Here is a 19,280-nt window from a genome sequence, read left to right on the forward strand (position 1 = left end):
GAGGCCATTAGAAATACCCATCAACAAGAGATATGCTGATTTCTATATAGGGAATATATAGGGAATTTCTAAGAAATTTTCAAACACATATTACATTTATTTGAAGGATATGTATACACATATAAATACATAAATATTTATAATAAAATCGCTGAAGCTGATTCCACACGATAAAACGATCTTGAATGCATTGGACAACGTGCGCGCGTATGGTGTCAGCTTCAGTCTCCCGCCGTTTGAATTAGTTTATTCCTTAAAACGGTCTCGCAAAATTTAACAGATCGTACCTTCGATAAGGATGCTTTCGTGTCTCGTGCGGTGTTTTATGTACATAGCAAACTATCAAAAATGAAAAACTGTATGGAACTGTCGTCCCTGCGAGGCTATACCTGGCTATCTAAAGTGGACGATAAAAGGGAATCAAAAACTTCGGTTTCCTCGCTAACGGTACGAAAAATCGAGCGAACACCGTGGAACTGCTTTTCATGTAAAGCTGAACTGAATCCGATCGAACTTACTCGTTGATCTGTTTCACGTTAAACTCGTTTTTTTTCTTGCTTTTTATTATTATTGTTATTATTATTATTTCGTCGAAGGTATATGGCAGTATCGTGTTCTTTTCGTGGTTTCTGCTCGGTATTGGCAAAGAGATGGCAGAAAATTACACCTTGCGTTCTAGTTCGGCGATCGGTGAATAAAAATCGTCGTATCGCGCTTATCCTAAAATATAACGAACTCGTGATATAATACCGATAATCGCGAATTAAACTCTACGTTACGATTTGGCAGTTGTGTGTTTTTACTCGCAGAGATATATATTTTTTGTTGTATTCTTTCTCGTTCTTCGTTTCCTTATTTTTATACAATATAATAGCCATCGTTTTCTATTTAGCGTGTAATCGCATAATTCGAAATCCGAGGACGCCTCTTTCTCACTGGATACGTATTTTCTTTCTACCCGCTACTATAGAATATAATTTATAAAATTTCTTCAAGTCTCCAACAACGCGCCATCCGGTAAAGCCATTTCACTCTTGGATCGTCGATTGCAATTCAATCGATCGTAACATTTAATAATCGTGATCAGAATATACTAATAATCGTAGGAATAATAATAGTAATCGTAATAATGGCAATAATAATAATAATATATTACTCTGAATCATATTTTACACTCCATCTAACAACAACGAACGTATCTAGTTGCAACAGCCTCTTTTTTATATCTTTTTTTATTATTTGTTTTTAAATATTCTCTCGTTAGTACGTATGCGTGTGTGTATACGTGTTGGTCTCGCGATAAATTTTTATCTCGTTTCGTTCTTCCACCCTTTTCCATTTCCTTACTTTCTCTCTTTCTCTCTCTCTCTCTCCCTCTCTCTCTCTCTCCTTCCCTCGCTCCCTCAAAAGAATACACTCTATCTCTTTTAAAACAAAGATCCTATCTCTACGATCTCGACATTTTTCTGCGTTTAACGGAGTATCTAGAATAACATTCGAGCGAACAATGCTATGATCTATGATCTATACCGTTAGGAAAGTGATGATGCGCAGAAAAGGAAATCACAGTAAGACGAAAATCCACAAAGTGTCGGCTTCATTTCATTCTTCCCTCGTTCTCCATTTATTTCCTCCGTTGTATGAGTAGTCTTTTTATTCTACATGCCTCTTATGGCTAACATCGTCGATCTCGTATCTTCCTAAAACTACGCGTTTATATTCTCATCCTAGACATCCTCTTAGCCTCTCAATTTTTTCGATATCCGTTTCACCGGATCGCTCATGGATACTCAAGAATCACGCGCAATCAACATCTCTCGTTTCTACTTCGTACGTTTCCATTTTCTATACTTCGTTCATCTACAATCAAATTCCAATCGTTATTTTTCTATGGCCACGTTCTTCCATGGCCAGACAATTAAGAAGCTTCCGTATCGTTGATAACCAAGGGTGTTCCGACAATTCTTCACTTTTTCTTGCTCTTGCTGCTCTTCTGCACCTTCGTGATCTTCAATCTACAGTTTGATCCACCGGTGTACACGACTTCCGCCCTTCCTCCTTCTTCTATCGCGGCAACCAAGGCCTTCACGGACTTTACGTGCACGTCTTTGGCGCTGATCTCCAACGAAGTACCTGGGAACCGATCTCTTACGCATTTCCCGATACTGGAAGCCTGGCTCTCAGTCAAATCCACTCCGTCCAGGCAGAGCCAAGTCAAGTACTGAAGATGAGTCAGGATCGTCTGCACGAACACGTGCTCCATCTGCACCTTCTTCGCGCTGTCGGTCACGATCAATCCATTCGCCTTTAAGAAGCTCAGGTTGCACAGTTTCAGGTATTTCGCGATCTGCCTCATCGTCTTCTCGCTGTCCTCCAAGGTAACTCGCCAGAAATTGATCCTCAAGGATTGTAGGTTCCTAAAGTGAGAGGAGAGGCAGGCGAAGAATTGCTGCAGGATCTTGTCGTCGATGAAGAGCAGAGATCCGCTGCTGCCTCCTATAGTGGATTTGTCCAACGAGAGGTCCAGCTCGCTGAGAGCGGTGAAGCCCGCGAGGAATGGCAATAGAAGAGGCCCTCGTAGCGCCAGACGATCGTTCACTGTCACCTGGAATCAGAAATAATGCTGTGCACCGTTTTGTTCACGACAATTCTCGTTCCTTTCTTTTTCGATTACAGGAGAAGACCGTACAGGCTGTCGAATAACGAAGACGAATGGGAATTTCGAGGGTCGTTGCACGAATTCTGATCAGTCGATTCTCACCGTAGGGTGAAAAAAGGAAGGGAAAATTTGGAGGAGCCGCCTCGAGGAAACGTTGCCTCCCGTGTGTCTACTTTTCCAAGATTTACGTAACGAATCGAAGAACGCAATATCGATCGTCGTAGTTGGCTTTACGACGTAACAGAATGGCCGAGACCAGTTCCCGGAGCAGCAGAAATAATGTGCAGCGGTCAGGATGACCGCTGGCCAAACCACAAACGAATCATCGTCGGCCTCGAATTACGAATCGGCTGGTTCCACTGGACACGAGCGTCTCGAATGTGACGTTTCGCGTCGAATCCTCTGGCAACTCGATACGTCGGCTAGAGTTCTCAGTTGAACGTAACGCGTCGTTACCCTCTTGTTCTGGTATACGCGATACGAGCATTAACACCGGAGTCCCTCGAAGCACTTTGAGAATAACCGAGAGGAACAGCAGTTGCTTTCAGGTCGTCCTTACAATGAGATATCGTAGTCTGCATTTCGATACGGTCCAATTAACCTCTCTATTTATGGCACAAAGAGAGAGAGGCCACTCGAAAGAGAAGATTCCTCGAGAAGAGAGAACCATCTCTCATTTCGAACGTCTAACCATCGGGGAATCAGTTTCGTCGACTCGTTAAAAGACGGCCGATGATCTAATTCGTAGTTGCGAAACTCGCGGTGAAATCAGAAGTCCGAGCTGGATCCTTTTCATTACCCTGCGGGATGGTGGCCTGGAAAAGAGGATTACTTACTTGAAAACCGGCCAGCCTGAGGAATACAATTGCGGGGCAGGCTGGAGGTGGCGCGGCTCTCAGGAGTTCGGCCCCGGCGTCGTCTCGACGCCCTAATCTTGCCAAAGGACCCTCGTGCACGGCCAGATGTAGTCGGGCGTTGCAAAGACTTAGCTCGCGGACGCTCGTATATCTGAGCAGCTCAGAAAAAACTGCTAGGCTGTCGGATTCCTGCAACATCGATCGTATCTCTCATTGTTTCCATATCCTTCGATTTGACAGTCCAAACAAAAAATTGAATTTCTATTTAGATGTTCTATTCAGATTGCTCGACCTGGAGAATCGAAGCTAAAGTCAGAGTCGAAACTAGGCTTCGCTACGATTACAATTTATCTTTGCCGAATTGTAACTGTAATTCCAAACGACGTATGTGACACGACGTCGCAAGACAAAGGGGTAATATCAGTGGAATGTGGGAAATCCGCTCGCGATTCGCCCAAAGACTCTTTGATCCACTGATAGACAGCGGTTTCCATTATTAACGTAGGCTGCTGAACGACGTTAAACGAGAAAGTGGTTTGTCTAAGAGCGTCGCGACGCCGAAATCGCTTGCAGTATTACGTAACCTCGGCAATGAGACGAGAACAAAGCGACGTGTGCAGACACGACGACTTCCGAGATTACAGGATCGCACGGGTTCGCTGCGCGGTGCAAGATGAAGCTCCGACGATAATACGAAAGTTAACAAGCTACGACTAATCTTCAAATCGGGTTTGCGATCGCGTCGCGTTGCTCTTCGTCGTGTTACCGCTCGAATAGCACGTACAATACGATCAACGAAAGATTGGAACGCGAAACACGAGAAACCCTAGGGGTACGAGCGAAACGCGGAAGTGTAAAATCTCCGGTGTAACGATCTTCGTCGAGGACATACGCGTGGGAAGTGCATTCGGCTTTTCAAGATTCATATCGGAACGCGCCGTCTGGAAATAGCGTGACCCAATTAGACGACACAGTTTCCAACAGAGACGTCGTTAAGCTGTGCGAAACGACGTGCTGCTTCAGATTGATTCTTCTTGATTGAGAGTCGAACCTCTTCGATTCGAACGGCTACGTTCTACTTTGCCACGGTTGTTCCCAATGTCGCGATAGAGAACTAAGCGTGGAACGGAGCGTGTACCCTATATTCGGGCGCGCGATGATCCCTCGGGGAATCTCGCGTGGCTTGTGAAAAGCCAGGACGAAAGCAACGAACAGCGTGGGAGCTTTGAAGGGAAATTACGTTTCGAATGGAGAGGAATCGTAGAACGATTGAAAGAACCAATATTTTATGGGAGATTTCGGGCCTAGAGTGGAGTTTGTTCGTTGTTTGGACGCGGTTCAATGGGGCTGAACGAATCGATACAGAAGAATATTTCATGAGGGTTAGTATGCCGCCTGAAATACGTTCTCGCAGACGAGCCGCGGTTTAAAAATGTTTACTCGATAATCGGCGCAACAAGTGTCGCTCGGTATTTTAATCGACCGCTTCTATTTCATCGGCCTTGCACCGAAATTAATCCGTCTACGGTGGTAAAAAAATTGTGTCGTTACCCTTTACCGCGAAACGTATTAGCGGGAGCGCTGGGTGCTTCCCGTTTCACGTCTCTTCGTTTTCTTGCGAAACGTTTTTGTAGTCTTGTGGTCGCTTTATTCGGTCGAATTACTCGATCGTTTTATTTCTTTCGAGGTTTCACCGGGTTTAAGGCTGTTAAAATTCACAAGAAACGCGAATTCGTACGTCTTTTGGAGTTCTTCCGTCTCGCGCTCGATTCCAGAGGTATTCGGCTCTTTTTCCGCGTGAAATAATTTCACCGACAGATCGCGTGATTTACGAAGGTAGTTTTCGTGAGGAACGCTCGCTCGGCTTGAATAATGCTGGGAAAATTGGCCGAAATTACGACCAGCGCAGACCAACTGCCGGCAGAACGCGATTACACCTTGCTTCTCGGCCAATATAACGAACCTCCGCTACTTGTCGACACGCCGGAGAATTTTCTTCGTTAAGTACTTGCTAACGAAACAGCAATCCCTCAAGAACCAGTGGAAGCGATTAAACCGACTAAATTCTACGAATTTCCAACGTTTAAGCTTCTAAAAGACTCTTGCTCGGAATACATGAAAACAAACGATTACCGTCCAGAGATCAAAGTACAAAAGGCTTCCGGTCCACGAATTTAAAAACTCTCGAAATACCTTGAAATACAAAGTCACGAAGTAATCTCTTTCGCGGAGAACGTTTCGGCGAATCACTTCTCGTTTGCTTCGTACTTGACATCATTAACGATCGACGGCTGTTTTGCGCGCTTTCGACGAGAAGTTGCGACTACCGAACACGGCTCGCGATCTCGTTCCGTCGGTGCAACTTTTGTCACGAACGTCATCGCTGAAAATCACAACGAAAACGTTCGAGCCCGGGGGACGCGTTCATCGTGGAGAACGATGGTCGTTCGAAAATTGTTTTTCGTCCGCGGCATCGTTGATACCGTGTCATACATAAAACGGCGACGGTCCGGTCGAGTTCGATGAAAAATACCAGAGTGGCCGCATAAATTCAATGAATCGGCTGCCGTGGCACGATTCTTTTTAAATGGAAATCATCCCGGATCGTGACATGCCGAACAATAATGTCGCGGCCGCGGTAGCGGCGCACAGGGACAACGGAAGAGAATAGAGAGGCTGGAGGGAGAAAGAGAGAGGACTTGAACGAGCTGCATTGTTTATAATCACCCTCGTGCGTTAAATTAAATCTGGCCGGGTTCGTTCCGCTTCATTGTTTCTGCGCGTGATATCATCCATCCACCGGTAGGATTTTACGGTTGTACAATTTATCCTGGATATTCTGCGAATTACGCGCTCCCCGAGATTCCAGCCCACATTTCATCCACGATCACCCCCTGTGCACGTTGCTGCACAGTTTACCCTCGTTACCAATGCGATTAAATGTCAGCGTTGCGCTATCGGTCCGCCGATAAACCCATTCGAAAACTAAGAACAGGGACGAGAAATCTAGAACGTTGGTTTTTATCGGCTGCAATTTCAAGACAAACTCGAGCTTGCGCGCTTTTATCTCTTTTGACAGCGATCGCGATACGACGAGCGACGTTTGTCGAATATGAATATCGATTTGTACTGGATGTCGTAAAGTAAACCGAAGTCGGAGAAAGATAAGCCGCGAGGGTTGTTACGATTGATCTCCGGCCATGTTTTTCTCAGACGAGCTGTTCCCGTTACCGGGCAAATTCTCACGTTGTTTTGAATAAACGTTTCACAGGATCGCTTTGCATAATGGAACGAAGAGGAGCGAGATACGTCAGACGCGGCGGCATTTCCATGGAGATTTTCAACGAGCCCCATAGACGCTGGTCAGGATCGTGGAAAAGAATGTTCGAGCGGAGGGAGTCGCGCTAGAATGGGATGCCGCGTAATTTATCGCGGGCAATATTACCGGCGACGTTGAGCGGTCTGGAAAACCTCGGGGCCCCTGCGCACTCGTATTTTATGGCGTCTGAGAATCCCATATTTCGACTATACTCTTTATCTAGGCGAATTTAAACGAATTGTTTCTGGATCGAGTTGTTACACGAGTCGAATGCAACGAGTATCAGAAATTTCACGATGCCGTGATTCGATCAAAATTGAAGAACGATAGAAGATGAATGACATGGAAATTAGAAAATCAACAAGAATGTACTTGTCATCTTCTTCTCCTGTGATCTCCATTTATAGAGAAATTTAACGTTGCTTTACTTATGTATCTCTCTGTCTTTACTTTAGCAACTCCAACTTTGGAAACTTTGGAAAGTCGTAGAATGCGTGAAATATTCCGCACTTGATTAACGTTTGATTAGCGTGACTGACGCTGCGTGTAAGGAAAAGGTTATAAATCATCCAAGCTCGGACCGCGTCACAGGTGGATAATAAATAAGAAGATGTTTGAGCGAGCGTTTCCGAGTAATGGCCAGGTCGTTCCACTCGGCCGGCAATGATCGATTTGTCCACTTAATGCGCCATTTCTCCTGTATTCTATTTCCCGGGGAAATTGGTTACGGAACGATGTAGCTGCGTCGGATGATGCAGCGATGCCAGAGCTGGCGAGTTTTGCCGGCAGATTTAAGTAAATTGAATCACACGGACGAGCAAACGGCAGCATTTTTAATAATGGAGAATCCATTTGGCCGCGTCGCGAATATATGTCTTGTTTGTCCGTCTAGTATTTTGCTTCGATATCGTTCGCTTTATTTAGCCAAAGGCGAAATCTCGCTCGTGTCTTCTTGCTTTTAAATAAATCACATTTTTCGTGATCGCGTCGAGACGCTTCAAGCGTTTCCAACGTCCGTACACCCCCGTATGTGTTTGAACACTTTCAGAAATTGATTTCAATACACTTTGTCCTCGAGGTATCAAAGAACTCGAGCCGATCGCTCCGATTCGTTTATTCCACGCAATCATTAGCGGCCTTTTCGACGTGCAATTCGAATAAATTGGTCGCGAGGACGTTGCATTCGGAATAAAGAAGTAGCGGCTACGAACGTAAATCTCGCAGAGAACAACGCGTTGCACGTTTCCTGCGGATAAACTCGTCTTATCGAAGAGATGCATTTACCCTCGTTTTCTTCGTATCAATCTGGTTCAATGTCAAATGTCAAATCGTAGGGACCGCAAGATGTCTCGAGAAAGGACAAAGAAGCAATAAGAAGTCGAACGAGTAATCCCGAATTTTATGGTAATTCCGCGGTAGACTCTTTCAAATTCTTCTTCTCTTACGCTTCTTTTACGAGCTTCGTGTCATGTATGTGTGGCACATATGTAGGTGCATGGTATTTCATACAGTATAGTGGTATAGATGGTTTTTACGATTGGTCATATCGTCATTCGAAATTTTCTACTTTTTCTTCTTCCATTTGCTCGTTCGACCTTTCACGATAAGAAGAGGACAGAAATCTCGGCTTTTTTATTTTCCTTCTCGTTCTTCTTTTGGTTTTACTATTGCGGCTTCTGGTACGCCTGCGACAAATAGAATGGCGGATGGCATTTTATACGAGAAGACGGAAGGCAACGAAGAAAAGGAACAAAGGAGCTCACGGTGGTTGAGTCTCGAATCGGTAGTAGAAACAGGCTTTAATGCTCAGTCAGTAGAAAAGGAGCGGCCCCTACCAGACGTCGCGTCGATCGGATAATTCCTACAAAGGGGATTTTACGGCGTATAATTCTTTCAGTCCGTCTGACCGGATGGTCAAAGGCAGCTCGTGAATTTCATTCTTGACGCAACCTGCATAACGATAGGTTTCCAATTAAAGCGGAAAAGTTATTACGAGATTCAGTGAAACGACTCGGTGTTTCGTCAGTCCGTTGACAGCTGAGCTTTTCGTACAGCCAATATCATCGTCTATCGCGCGGCGAACATTCCGGCATCTTTGAGTCTGCGGTAAAAATGGAACGAATATTTGTCGAATTCTTGTTCTATTTTAAACGTCGTGAATGTGGGTGTCGCGTTCCAGCGAGCTTCTACTTAAACGTTGCTTTCAGCGAGAACAACGAGTTCGTGTTTGAGGTGAACGTGATAAAATAGGTCATTCTGTATTATTCATGAAGACGTTTCAGACGGCCGAGGTACTTGGAAACATTAACTGCTTGCTAATTAGGGGAACGCGCTGCGCCCACAACTATCGACGATGAGCTCGTAAGCCATTTCCATCTTCACGTACGCTCGCATTAGTTAACGAAGTTCCAACCGAGACTAAAGCAAACAGGATCCATTGTAAGTCGACGACGTGACGTTCTACGACGCGAGGCAACGACAAAAAGATCAACGATATTTCGCGTCGATGCCACGGCTTAGCTCTCTCTCCTTTCTGAAGAAGATCGAACTTCTCTTTCCACGTTGACTCCTCCCATAGCAATTAGTATGCGGACTAAACAATACCCAAGTCACTTGTCCTTTATCTTCTCTACTTTCCTCGGTCGGCCGGTATCGCTGATAATTAATTACCCACTTTAGGATAATCCTCTGGCGCACCTGCTAGGATTATCTCGCGGTCGTGTTCTCTTTCGCCTCTGCCGCTTTTCGGTTGTCTTGCCCCTTTCGCGAGCCACTACTCCTACTCGTATCAGAGACAATGGCTCGTCGCCAACAATGGCTTAGGCGGAGATAGAACCCCGGGAGAAGGTTAAGAGGTTCAATGGAAGGAACCGAGAGAGAAGTATTTATGTTATATACTCGGCAGATATATGTACACACATAGAGGGGATACCATCGACTAGGTGCGACTAGATGAAGCGTTTTATGAAGCGAAAAGCGGAAAGGACGAAGACAAGGAGCAAGTTTCGCTCTTAATTGACGACCGCTTCTAATTAAACTTACCACTGCAACGCGCACGCTTCGTCTCAAGTAGAACGATCAACGTCCATCTCCGTGGAAGCGTGGTGAAAGTAATTGCCATCGAAGACACCTGTTGTCGTGGCGAATTCGATGCATCACGTTTCTTATCGTTAAAACTTGCCAACGTTATTTCATCGGTTCAGGCTGGTCGTTGCCGAATAATTCAGGGGGAACGAAGAAACGGCAATGGACGATGAAATTGCAGTAATCGACGTACAATTGCTACGCGTGGCCAGTGGTTCTGGACGTTAATCAAAGCGCGGTGTGAAAATAATGCGCATCAGGGACACCTGTCGGTCGGCTCCCCGACCGCTAGCCGGTCGTTTCGAAATCTCGACGTCATAAATCTGATTAGGTGACGCGTTTAGGGAGTGCCCTGCGTGTAATCGTCTGTGGAACGTCCAATCTCGTTGGCGTTTCCGCTGGTTTGCGAGGGAAATCGTTCTGTTCGCCGGCGGTGGGGGAAAATCGACGAAAATTCGCGCATGAAAACGGTTGAATTTCCTGTTTGTGGAGCGCGTCGTTTCTCGTACTCGTTTCCGCCCGACGGTTTCAAATCGTGTCGTTGCTTCGCGTCGAATATGGCTAGGACGTAGCACGAGCTGGGAAACTCGATGGAATTTCCAGCAGATCTGTCTTGCGGTGTCGTTAAAAATTCCAAAGAAGAAGAGCACGGGGATATGCGCAAATCCCTGTGACCTCGGTTCCATGGCTGGAAACCACAGACTTCTCGAGTGATTCTTTTTACGAGCCACCAAGTTACTGTTAGTAGACCCCGGATACCTCATCAGTTCCTTTTATGGATCCCGCTTTGTTCGTAATTCCGTCGAAACCTCGAAAACGTAACCGCAAAACTCCGTGTCCGTTCGTTTAGTATCGATCGCCTGATCCTTACTTTTTCCGTTTAATTTATTCTTTTAAGACGAAAGCACGCACGGAGAACGTGCGGAAGAAATAAAGAACCATGAGTCGTAGAAAAACGAGCGAGTGCTCCGTGTGAAATCCCATTCGATAATATTCGTAGCTATAATATTAGCAATTCTTAGGGAAGGAAAACGTGCAAAAGTTCTAATTTGGAATCGAAGTAAGAGCCGCGTGAATTCGTATTCTCGAAATGACGCGATCTAACCTCACGGAACGCTGAAAATTTCACGGTTTCCAGTTGCGCGTACACCTCGTTCTTAACAGAAATTACGTTCACGTTGGTCGACCACGGGCAGATCGGTAAACCGGCAAAATTATATCGTTTCGATTTACTCGGAAGTCAGCTGGTATTTACGCGGAACGTTAGTTTCTTGTGCGTTAGCTTGTTGTGCTATCCGCTAGTTTAATACGGTAAGCAGTTTTCTATGTTATTGCGTTATCAAAGCGGTAATCGGCGCGAATAAAAGAATGCTTTGCGGCATGCTCACGGCTGGTATTTCAGATTTAAGAAGGTTTGAGCGGCACCGCGCGTCGGCGGAGCTTACACGAACTTTTCAGACATTGTTATTGAGACGGCTAGTTGGAATCCTGCTCTCTCGTCGGACGCGGTGGTCGGGACCGTTAGGCAACTTTGTGCTGCATAGCTACGGCCAGCTGCGCAGCAGCACCAGGATATTACCAGCTAGCACTTTCGGAATTGCAAGCCACCGACCAGGAAACGGGAAGCCCGCCGCTCGAGAGGTTCTTACTCGACGCCCCCACCCTTTATTTTTCCCCTCTTCAACTTTTATGGCTTTCCCCCGTGTCGGTTGCTCAACGAATACAAATCAGCGCCTTCTGTTCTTCGCGAATTATCGCCCTCTTGCCAATTTACGTTCTACATGTAGATTTTCTGACTTTTACATCACTCGCTGGCTAGAAAGTATTTTAATATAAAATACACAGGTGCAATCCATACGAGCCTTTCCAAGATATGATGCATACGATTAATTTCCATAAATAATGATACTAATGCGCTTATTGAATGTTCCAGACGACGATAGAAACACGTATCGAACCCGAAAATCAAATACGACGATATGTAGTTTAGATGTAGAATTGGTTGATGATATATTCGGTTATTAAACTATTATTCTATAAAACAAAAAAAGAGTAACGTGACTTAACATGGTTTCTACCTGTGGTGTTCGCGTGTAAAAATGATCAAACAACTTCTGCACGAACTTACCTCTATTCTGAAAGTCCAACCCTCGAGACTGAGCAGCTTAAGGGTGGTGTTCCTGGCGAGCGCGTGACACAGCAATCTGGAAGGATGATCGTCGAGAGCTAGCCGTGGACTGGCCAGATCTAAGAGCTGAAGACAAGGCGCTTCTGTTAATGCAAGAACCAATGGCATCACGTCCGCTGGTCTGGATGCACCAGCAGCCCTTAAAGCATCCAAATTGCGCGCCCTTCTGATGGTCTCCCCCAAGCAGCCCGCGTCTAATCCGCCGAGCAAACACTTAGACACGTTCAAGGACCTCAGCTTGCAATTCGGTTCTCTGGGGAATTCGATAAATCATCGCCGATTAGTTGAATACTCGCGTAATTCTCGACTGGTCGACGTTGCTGTCGCTATTCAGTTTGCAATTCTATTTCAATAAATTAGTAGAGGGAAATTGATATTTGGAAAATGAAGTTTTAACGAGCAAAATGTTAATGACAAGCGAAGGAATAGAGAATAAGGCCGTAAGGAGAGTTGACAAAATGAATAAGAGGTTAAAAAGAGGCGGAGAAAATTGGTTACATAAAAAGGAAAGTGGATTCTCAGTGTCCTTATGACGCAATTGGATTGGATTCAAGTTCTAACGAGGATTCACTCGGGGGTTAATAGTATCGGTAATTGGAAGGATCGTGAACTCTCTACGATAGGAGAAATGGCGAATTAGCATAGGAAAAGTGGACCAATAATACGAGAGAGGGCTAACAGGGGTTTCCATTACGGCTGTGAGTTTGCCCATAACGGAACAAGAAATTAAACTCGAACGTCGATACAAATCTCTAGTTCGCAATCTCGCTTAAATCAGTGACCCACATTCCACGAATAACAGCGTACGATCTACATTAACAAATAGTGCAGCGTAATTTGCACGGAATTATAACAGACTCTGTGCCATGTTGCCCGTTTCGATATGGAGCCACAAACCGGAGAAAGAACTGTGAAACTGAAGAAGGAGGATTTAATCAAAGCAACTGACAAGCTCGGTAATTACGCAAGATCGATGATTACACCGGTCTAACGGTTGGTGGGGGTGGCACCCCTTTATTAATTGAACACAGATAGACTTTTAATTAAATCTCGCTCGCGCTGGCTGGACGGATGAAGTAAAAAAAGAAAAGATCGGCGAGGAAATTAAGATTGTTACAAAAATGGAGGTCTGAAGTAAACGCAATTACGGCCATAGGAAGCGAGATAACGCGGACCCGTCTGTGTTTAACGAGATCGATTCCGAGCAGCGTTGATTATTCGCCGGTACGCTTGTAAATTGAACAGTTCCCCGACAAATCAGATCATCCATTAACACGTGCTCGCAATCCTCCACGCAGATGTGTCTGACTAACCGATACGTCTCGTCACGTCGGATTTAATGCAATCGAGCCCACTAAAAGTTTCAGGCTCCGGCAATAACTCAATGAATCAGACTTATCGGCCCACAACAGTTCCACAAGGGTTGTACAAGAATTCCATTGTTTCTAGAGCGGTTCTCTCCGTTCACGTTCACGGTAACTTTCGTCCAGAAGAAACCTTACCACGCGTAGCAAGGGACTGCGTATACCTGCGTTTAATAGGGACAATTGAAGGAGCTGGATCGTTTGGATCGGTCGGGATCGCGTCTGGATTTAATAGTATCCACTCCTCGGAGGATATTTACTCGGGCTATTAGCGTGGTGGCATGGCTTGGTAGCGGCGTGCACAGCTAATGGCGCGCCTTTAATGGTATCCGGCACAAGTAAATTGCAGCGAGTGGGCTGGACGTATCTATCGCAGGAAAAATATAGCTTGCGAGCTGGTACGTGCCGGTCGTGCTTTGAATCGCCATCGAGAATAAACATTTTATTCAGACCGCTCACGGCGGATAAGCTACTCGGCCAATAAAAGTGATACTTTAAATCAAAGCGCGTATCGACCACCGTTTTTCTCTCGATTTCAACCGCTCGGTATCGTTCTCTGCTAGGAAACCTCGCACTCTGCCGTGAGAATAAACGGCCGCCAGGTAAGCAATGGATCACGGGCTACGCGACGTATTTCGGATATCGCGCTTCCTCGTGCGATTGATTTTTCTTTTGAGCGTTCCGTGTAACCCTTAAAACACCTTTGTAACCGCGAACGTAAAAATACTTGGATAAATGAATGGACAATGGAACACCGTGGTTTCTAAACAGTTGAAAGAACTGTTTCGGATTTTCCTTTTGAACGTTCCATGTTCGAGACACACCTTTGTAATGAAAACAAGAACGAAGGTAAAAATATTTGGATAAATCGATGGAAAGCGGTATGCGATTTTTAAACGGTTGCACGACCCGGTGAAATCCTTTACAAGTTAAAATGGAACACTCAGCGAATTACATTTACTCGAGTTTTCCAGTGATACGTTTTAACTGAATGAAATCGCGAGTCCCGTGGAAATTCGAAGCAACGTGAAATAGTCACAGAAGAATTTCTCTAAACGAATAAAGAAACAGCAGAGAGTGAATGTGCAAAGAAAGCAGGAATCGATAGGTACACTTAGCTATTGTAAGTCGTAAACAAGTTAATTGCAGCAAGCTAGAACTTGCAGTCTTCCTGTAGTTCCCTTTCAACTGCACTCAAAGAAGATTGTCCGAAGTTACGGCACGGGCCGCGTATACCTGAGCAATCCGGATGCTTAACAACATTAACTGCACCGCGTTTCGTGCCATACTTTTCCACTTTTGCCTTTTCTTCCTTCTACCAGAGTTCCTATCAAACTCAGTTACCGTGGAAAATTTCGATCGAGCGAAATATTTGATATAGAGCATAAATTTGTAAAAGTTTTTAAACGATGTTTTTAATTTATCAACGGATTGTACGTGCTACCGCCGACTACATTCAACTGCTATGTGTTTTAAAATAGCTCTTTTTATTTATGTATGGTCGGATCGGACACTTTTAATTGCAACGCCAGCCGAGGCGAAACACTGTTTCGCTTTGCCATCTGGATTCTTCGAGTAGCCTTTTGACTTGCTCGCGTTCCCGTGCGTTACAACGAATTGGAAACACGGGTTGCGCACGCGAGTGAATTGCTTGGAACTCGTATGAATAGCTGGACGATGTTTTTAATTAAAAATACGGAGCGGCCCGTCAGATGCGAGTAAATTGGACTTAGCCGAGAAAAATATTTGCGAGATTATTTCTCCGTGTCGGTCTGACTCTTTGCCATCGAAAACGTGTTTCCGTTAGACCCTGCGACTCAGCGAGTTACGCGGCTGGAAATGATCAAAGCGTGTCTTGCTCAGAAAATAGACCTAATATCATCGATAGAAATTGGCGCAAAATTTCAACGAAAATTCGAGGATAGACAAATTCCTCATTCGAACGAGTTTTAAGAGACTCGATAAAAATGTCAAACGTTGAAAGAGCGCAGAAGCGAGGCTAGATTCCATGGCTGTTATGTGTTGTGTAAAAGCCGATGAAACAAAAGGAAGGGACAAAGCAAAGGAACAGGGTGTAAGTTATTTTTCGCGTTTCAGGGTTGACGCCTGGAGGTTCGTTCGTAAACGGAGAAACAATGAGCCTGAGGGCCGCGACGCAGCCGGTCGACTTCCGTTTCGCAGCGTGTTCCAACGCGCCACGTATCGCGCCGAAGCTCGCGCTCGTAAACGGATTCATAAAGAGCGCGAGAGTGTGCTTTCTTCCTGGCCACCTTTTCATCAACGGGCCACGGAACAAATGGTTCAGGCCACGGCCAATAGAGGAAAAGCACGAATGCCTGTCGCCGTTCCTTTTACGACGATTCTCGCACGACGTTTCTAGTTTCTACCTTGTTCCTCGTTTCGCACTTTCGTTTTACGGCCGCCTTGAAGTCTCAACAACGACACGCGTCAAATCAAAATGGATTCCAGCTGTTTTGTGTAATTGAACGTTCGAACCGTGTAATCCGTGTCTGTCCTCTCTCTCTTCCTCTGGCATTCGTGTTTTTTATATTTTTAGATATTATATCTGACAAAACCGCTGAAAAAAGAGAAGGAAATCACGAAATGAAATTCATAGGTGAATCCAAGCACGAGATTAAAAAGTATATGGCTGTGTAACACGGCGGTTTCCCGCTGGCGTGCTCGATATTTGAAAAATTTTCGGTATCCGGTTTATATAACGTTGCGCAAGGAAAACTGGCAGCCGCGAGATTATTCGACGCGGTTATACCGAGAATTCGCATGAAATTTCCCCTCGCAGCTGGGTCGTCCGAATTATGATGTGAAACGTGGATGAAAGAATTCCATTGCAGGCTGTGTAATGGAAATACAGAGGCTGAAAGGGGGATTTGTCGAGGTCACATGTGTCTGAACAATGAACGGTCTCCAGGTGACGCGCAGGTGAGACCTGAAATTAACACCCAGCACGACGAATGCTGCGGGCAGGTGACAGAATTTCATTCGAAAACTCTTTGGTGTCGATAAAACCCCATAGAATCTCCAGCGAGCGTAACACGCCAGGCAACCTGTATGCTGATGGATTGTTTGCTCTGGCAAATATTGTTTTTAGTTTCGAGATATGTTGGCGAAAATGTAAAGCGACATTTATTCGAGAAATTTCAAGCGATATTTTCCGAAAACCAGAGAGACGAAAGGTGGGAGGAACTTTCGCAATTTCAACGACCTTGCAAGAACGATGTTGACGCAATCTAACCCCGTCGCTCTTAAATTTCTCGCCTAACAATCGTCCATCCTGAAGGGGAGAGCACGCCCTTTGCGGAAACTTCCCAGCGGCAGTTCGTATAATTTCCTGAATGGCCACTCTCCTTCGTCTCTTTAATTTCCATAACTCATTTACCGGCTGCTGGAAAACCAAATCTCGAAAACTTTCCTCGAGGAACTCAGCGCAGCGGTTCGTACCACGGCCTACGAAGTTACGAGACGTCTGGGGCCAACCCTAGCACTACCGGCGGTTTTTCGGTAAGTCGTAAATGAAAATTCTGGAGTTTGCAGTTTATTTCAATTTTCCTCTCGCCGGTATCAAACGTGAAGCAACCTTCTCTCGCAATTAAGTAACTTTACCTCTTGCATACAGATTTATTCGACGAATCTCTAAATTTAATTAATCACTGCTCCGACATTTTCACCCTTTTTGAAACTTTAGATTAAACAGTTATTCCAGAAACGTCTATCTTTTCAACAATTTTTTAATTTGCTATAATTAAAAGAACATTTTCTTTTGATCACGAGTACTTCCAAGTTTGCTCGACAACTATCCAAGTCCTTGTTCCTTTAATTAATTGGAGATTAGCCCCTGAAACGTCCACCTATTAAATCACACGAAGATAGTCCTCACCTGATAGCGTTGAAGATCTCGTGGAAGCCAGTTCCTTGATGACTGCTGACGTCGCAGGTGGGTAACGGATGTAGCAGCGGTAAACGATGACAGAGCACGCTGTCGCTGTTTCTTTTGCTACTCCCGTTGCTGTCCCTGTCCCTGTCGTTCTGCGGCAACGGACCGTTTCCGGTAGCGGGCGCAGGACCAAGGCCAAGCCCAAGAGGAAGTCTCGGCAGTGTAGCGGGCCTTGTCAAACTGCCATAGGCTGCCAACGCGCCTCGGGGTAGCGACGAGTAGCAACGGTTTAGGGGTAGCGTGCCAAGGGTGCTGGACGCGCATCCGCTGCTTCCAGAACCGGAACCTGAACCTATACAATCACACGAATCTTCTTAACATGGATAGATCACTGAGATAAGATCGAACGACGATGCAAACTTGGTCGATCGCATCTTGAAAGAAAATATGTCAGGTTTAAGATCGAGTTAGTTGTAAGGTTGTGTCCTAGGAAGTTGGTTCTATATTTCGGAAGGAAACGATTGCAGGACTAGCGTGAATATTTGTTATACGTAAATAACAAATTATCTGCAAGAATTTGCAAGTTTGCTCGATAAGTACGATCTTCCGAGGAAGTTAATTTTAGGCTTGGAAAGGAAATAATTGTTATGTTACAAACAACAATTTAACATCATATTCAAGTACTTTCGACGCTAGGGCAATAACGATGCTCGTCACGTGAAAACCACGGCCGGAAATCGCGACATGCTATGATTTGTACAAAGTGGCCGATGTTAAAGCAATTTGCAGATGAACAACGAGAAACACTTTATCCTGTAAGGAAGCTCGTAAGATTGCACAGGGTTGGGTAAACCCTTCCGACGTCTGCATTAGACGACAGCCCGGGTAGCGGTGTCTTTAAGAGCGTTCAGCCGAGTTTACTGGCAGTAAAGCTTGTGCCGCGTAGAATTAATATAAACGAAGTGTATAAGCGAGAAGGGAAACGTGGTCGGCTAGCACGTTGCCAGGCGGTTCGTAAAGTAAGCGACAGGCTCGGATCCGGACAGGAAGTGGTTACGAAGGGAACTCTATTAAGGGCCCTCCTCCTTCTCCGCATCGTGCCCCAACGCTCTGTAAGATAATGGCTTCAATGACGAACAATACGTCGCACGGTTGAACGCACTGCTAGATGAAACCGCGATGCAAGTGTGGCGTGAAGGCGAAAATTTACGGCAAGCCTCCAAAACATGCGTTCCAGGATTTGTATCCTTTAAGAAGATTCGCCCTTTGCTCGTTCAATTTTATATTACTGTATCTTTCTCGATGTTCGATCGCGAACGAGTCATTACTGTAAATTGGGTGGAGCGTGCGGTCGGCAATAAAAATATTCCAGTTTACAGGCGGACTGACTCTTGTTTTACGACAGGCTCGTCTCGTCCCCAGTTTACCTGCTTCTCGTCTCGTCGATCGTATTATCATGAATGCTAGAGAAACTTTATCGCGAAGAAGCTACGCAACAGCTCGTGCTCAGAATGAAAAGCATAAAACATTTACGAGCTGGCTATAGGAGAACAATGTGTATTCCGGAAGAATTTATAAAGTCGACTGTTCGCGACGAGCGGGTCGTGCGTGATAAAATTTTACGCGAGCTCGCATTCCCCGTGTTGCATTTTTGAACACCTCAAAGCGATGATAAATACCGCAGTAATCGTAGGCTTTTTTATTTTCGTCCTTTCCTCACATGCGAACTACATGTAACCATAGCAAAAATTCGAATTAACATTAGGACGAAATATGTCACAGGTGAAAGGTAAGGAATATTCTCCATGCACTCGACTCTACTACGATCCCTGGAAACGTTCAAACCCGCCAGGGGAACAAAGATGGGAGGAATTCCAAGGGATAAAACCACGTCTGAGTCACAGATGCGATAATCTC

The 19,280-nt window shown here is 45.2% G+C and overlaps 1 protein-coding gene across 5 annotated transcripts in view; it reads right to left on the bottom strand.

Moving 5' to 3' along the window:
• Positions 1-76: 76 nt before the first annotated feature.
• LOC117207611 overlaps positions 77-19,280 on the bottom strand; it is a 121,219-nt gene continuing 102,015 nt past the window's right edge. For all 5 annotated transcript variants that reach the window (XM_033447986.1, XM_033447987.1, XM_033447988.1 and 2 more), the window contains 4 exons: positions 17,367-17,715; positions 12,048-12,360; positions 3,496-3,705; positions 77-2,605 (listed from right to left, as the gene is read on the bottom strand). In XM_033447986.1, coding sequence (XP_033303877.1) covers positions 1,967-2,605; positions 3,496-3,705; positions 12,048-12,360; positions 17,367-17,715 — 1,511 coding nt within the window. In that variant the 3' untranslated portion in view covers positions 77-1,966. The remainder of the gene's footprint in view (positions 2,606-3,495; positions 3,706-12,047; positions 12,361-17,366; positions 17,716-19,280) is intronic.

The sequence above is a fragment of the Bombus bifarius genome, unplaced genomic scaffold, assembly GCF_011952205.1.
Source record: "Bombus bifarius isolate JDL3187 unplaced genomic scaffold, Bbif_JDL3187 scf7180000008039, whole genome shotgun sequence".
In the NCBI taxonomy this organism is placed as follows: domain Eukaryota; kingdom Metazoa; phylum Arthropoda; class Insecta; order Hymenoptera; family Apidae; genus Bombus; species Bombus bifarius.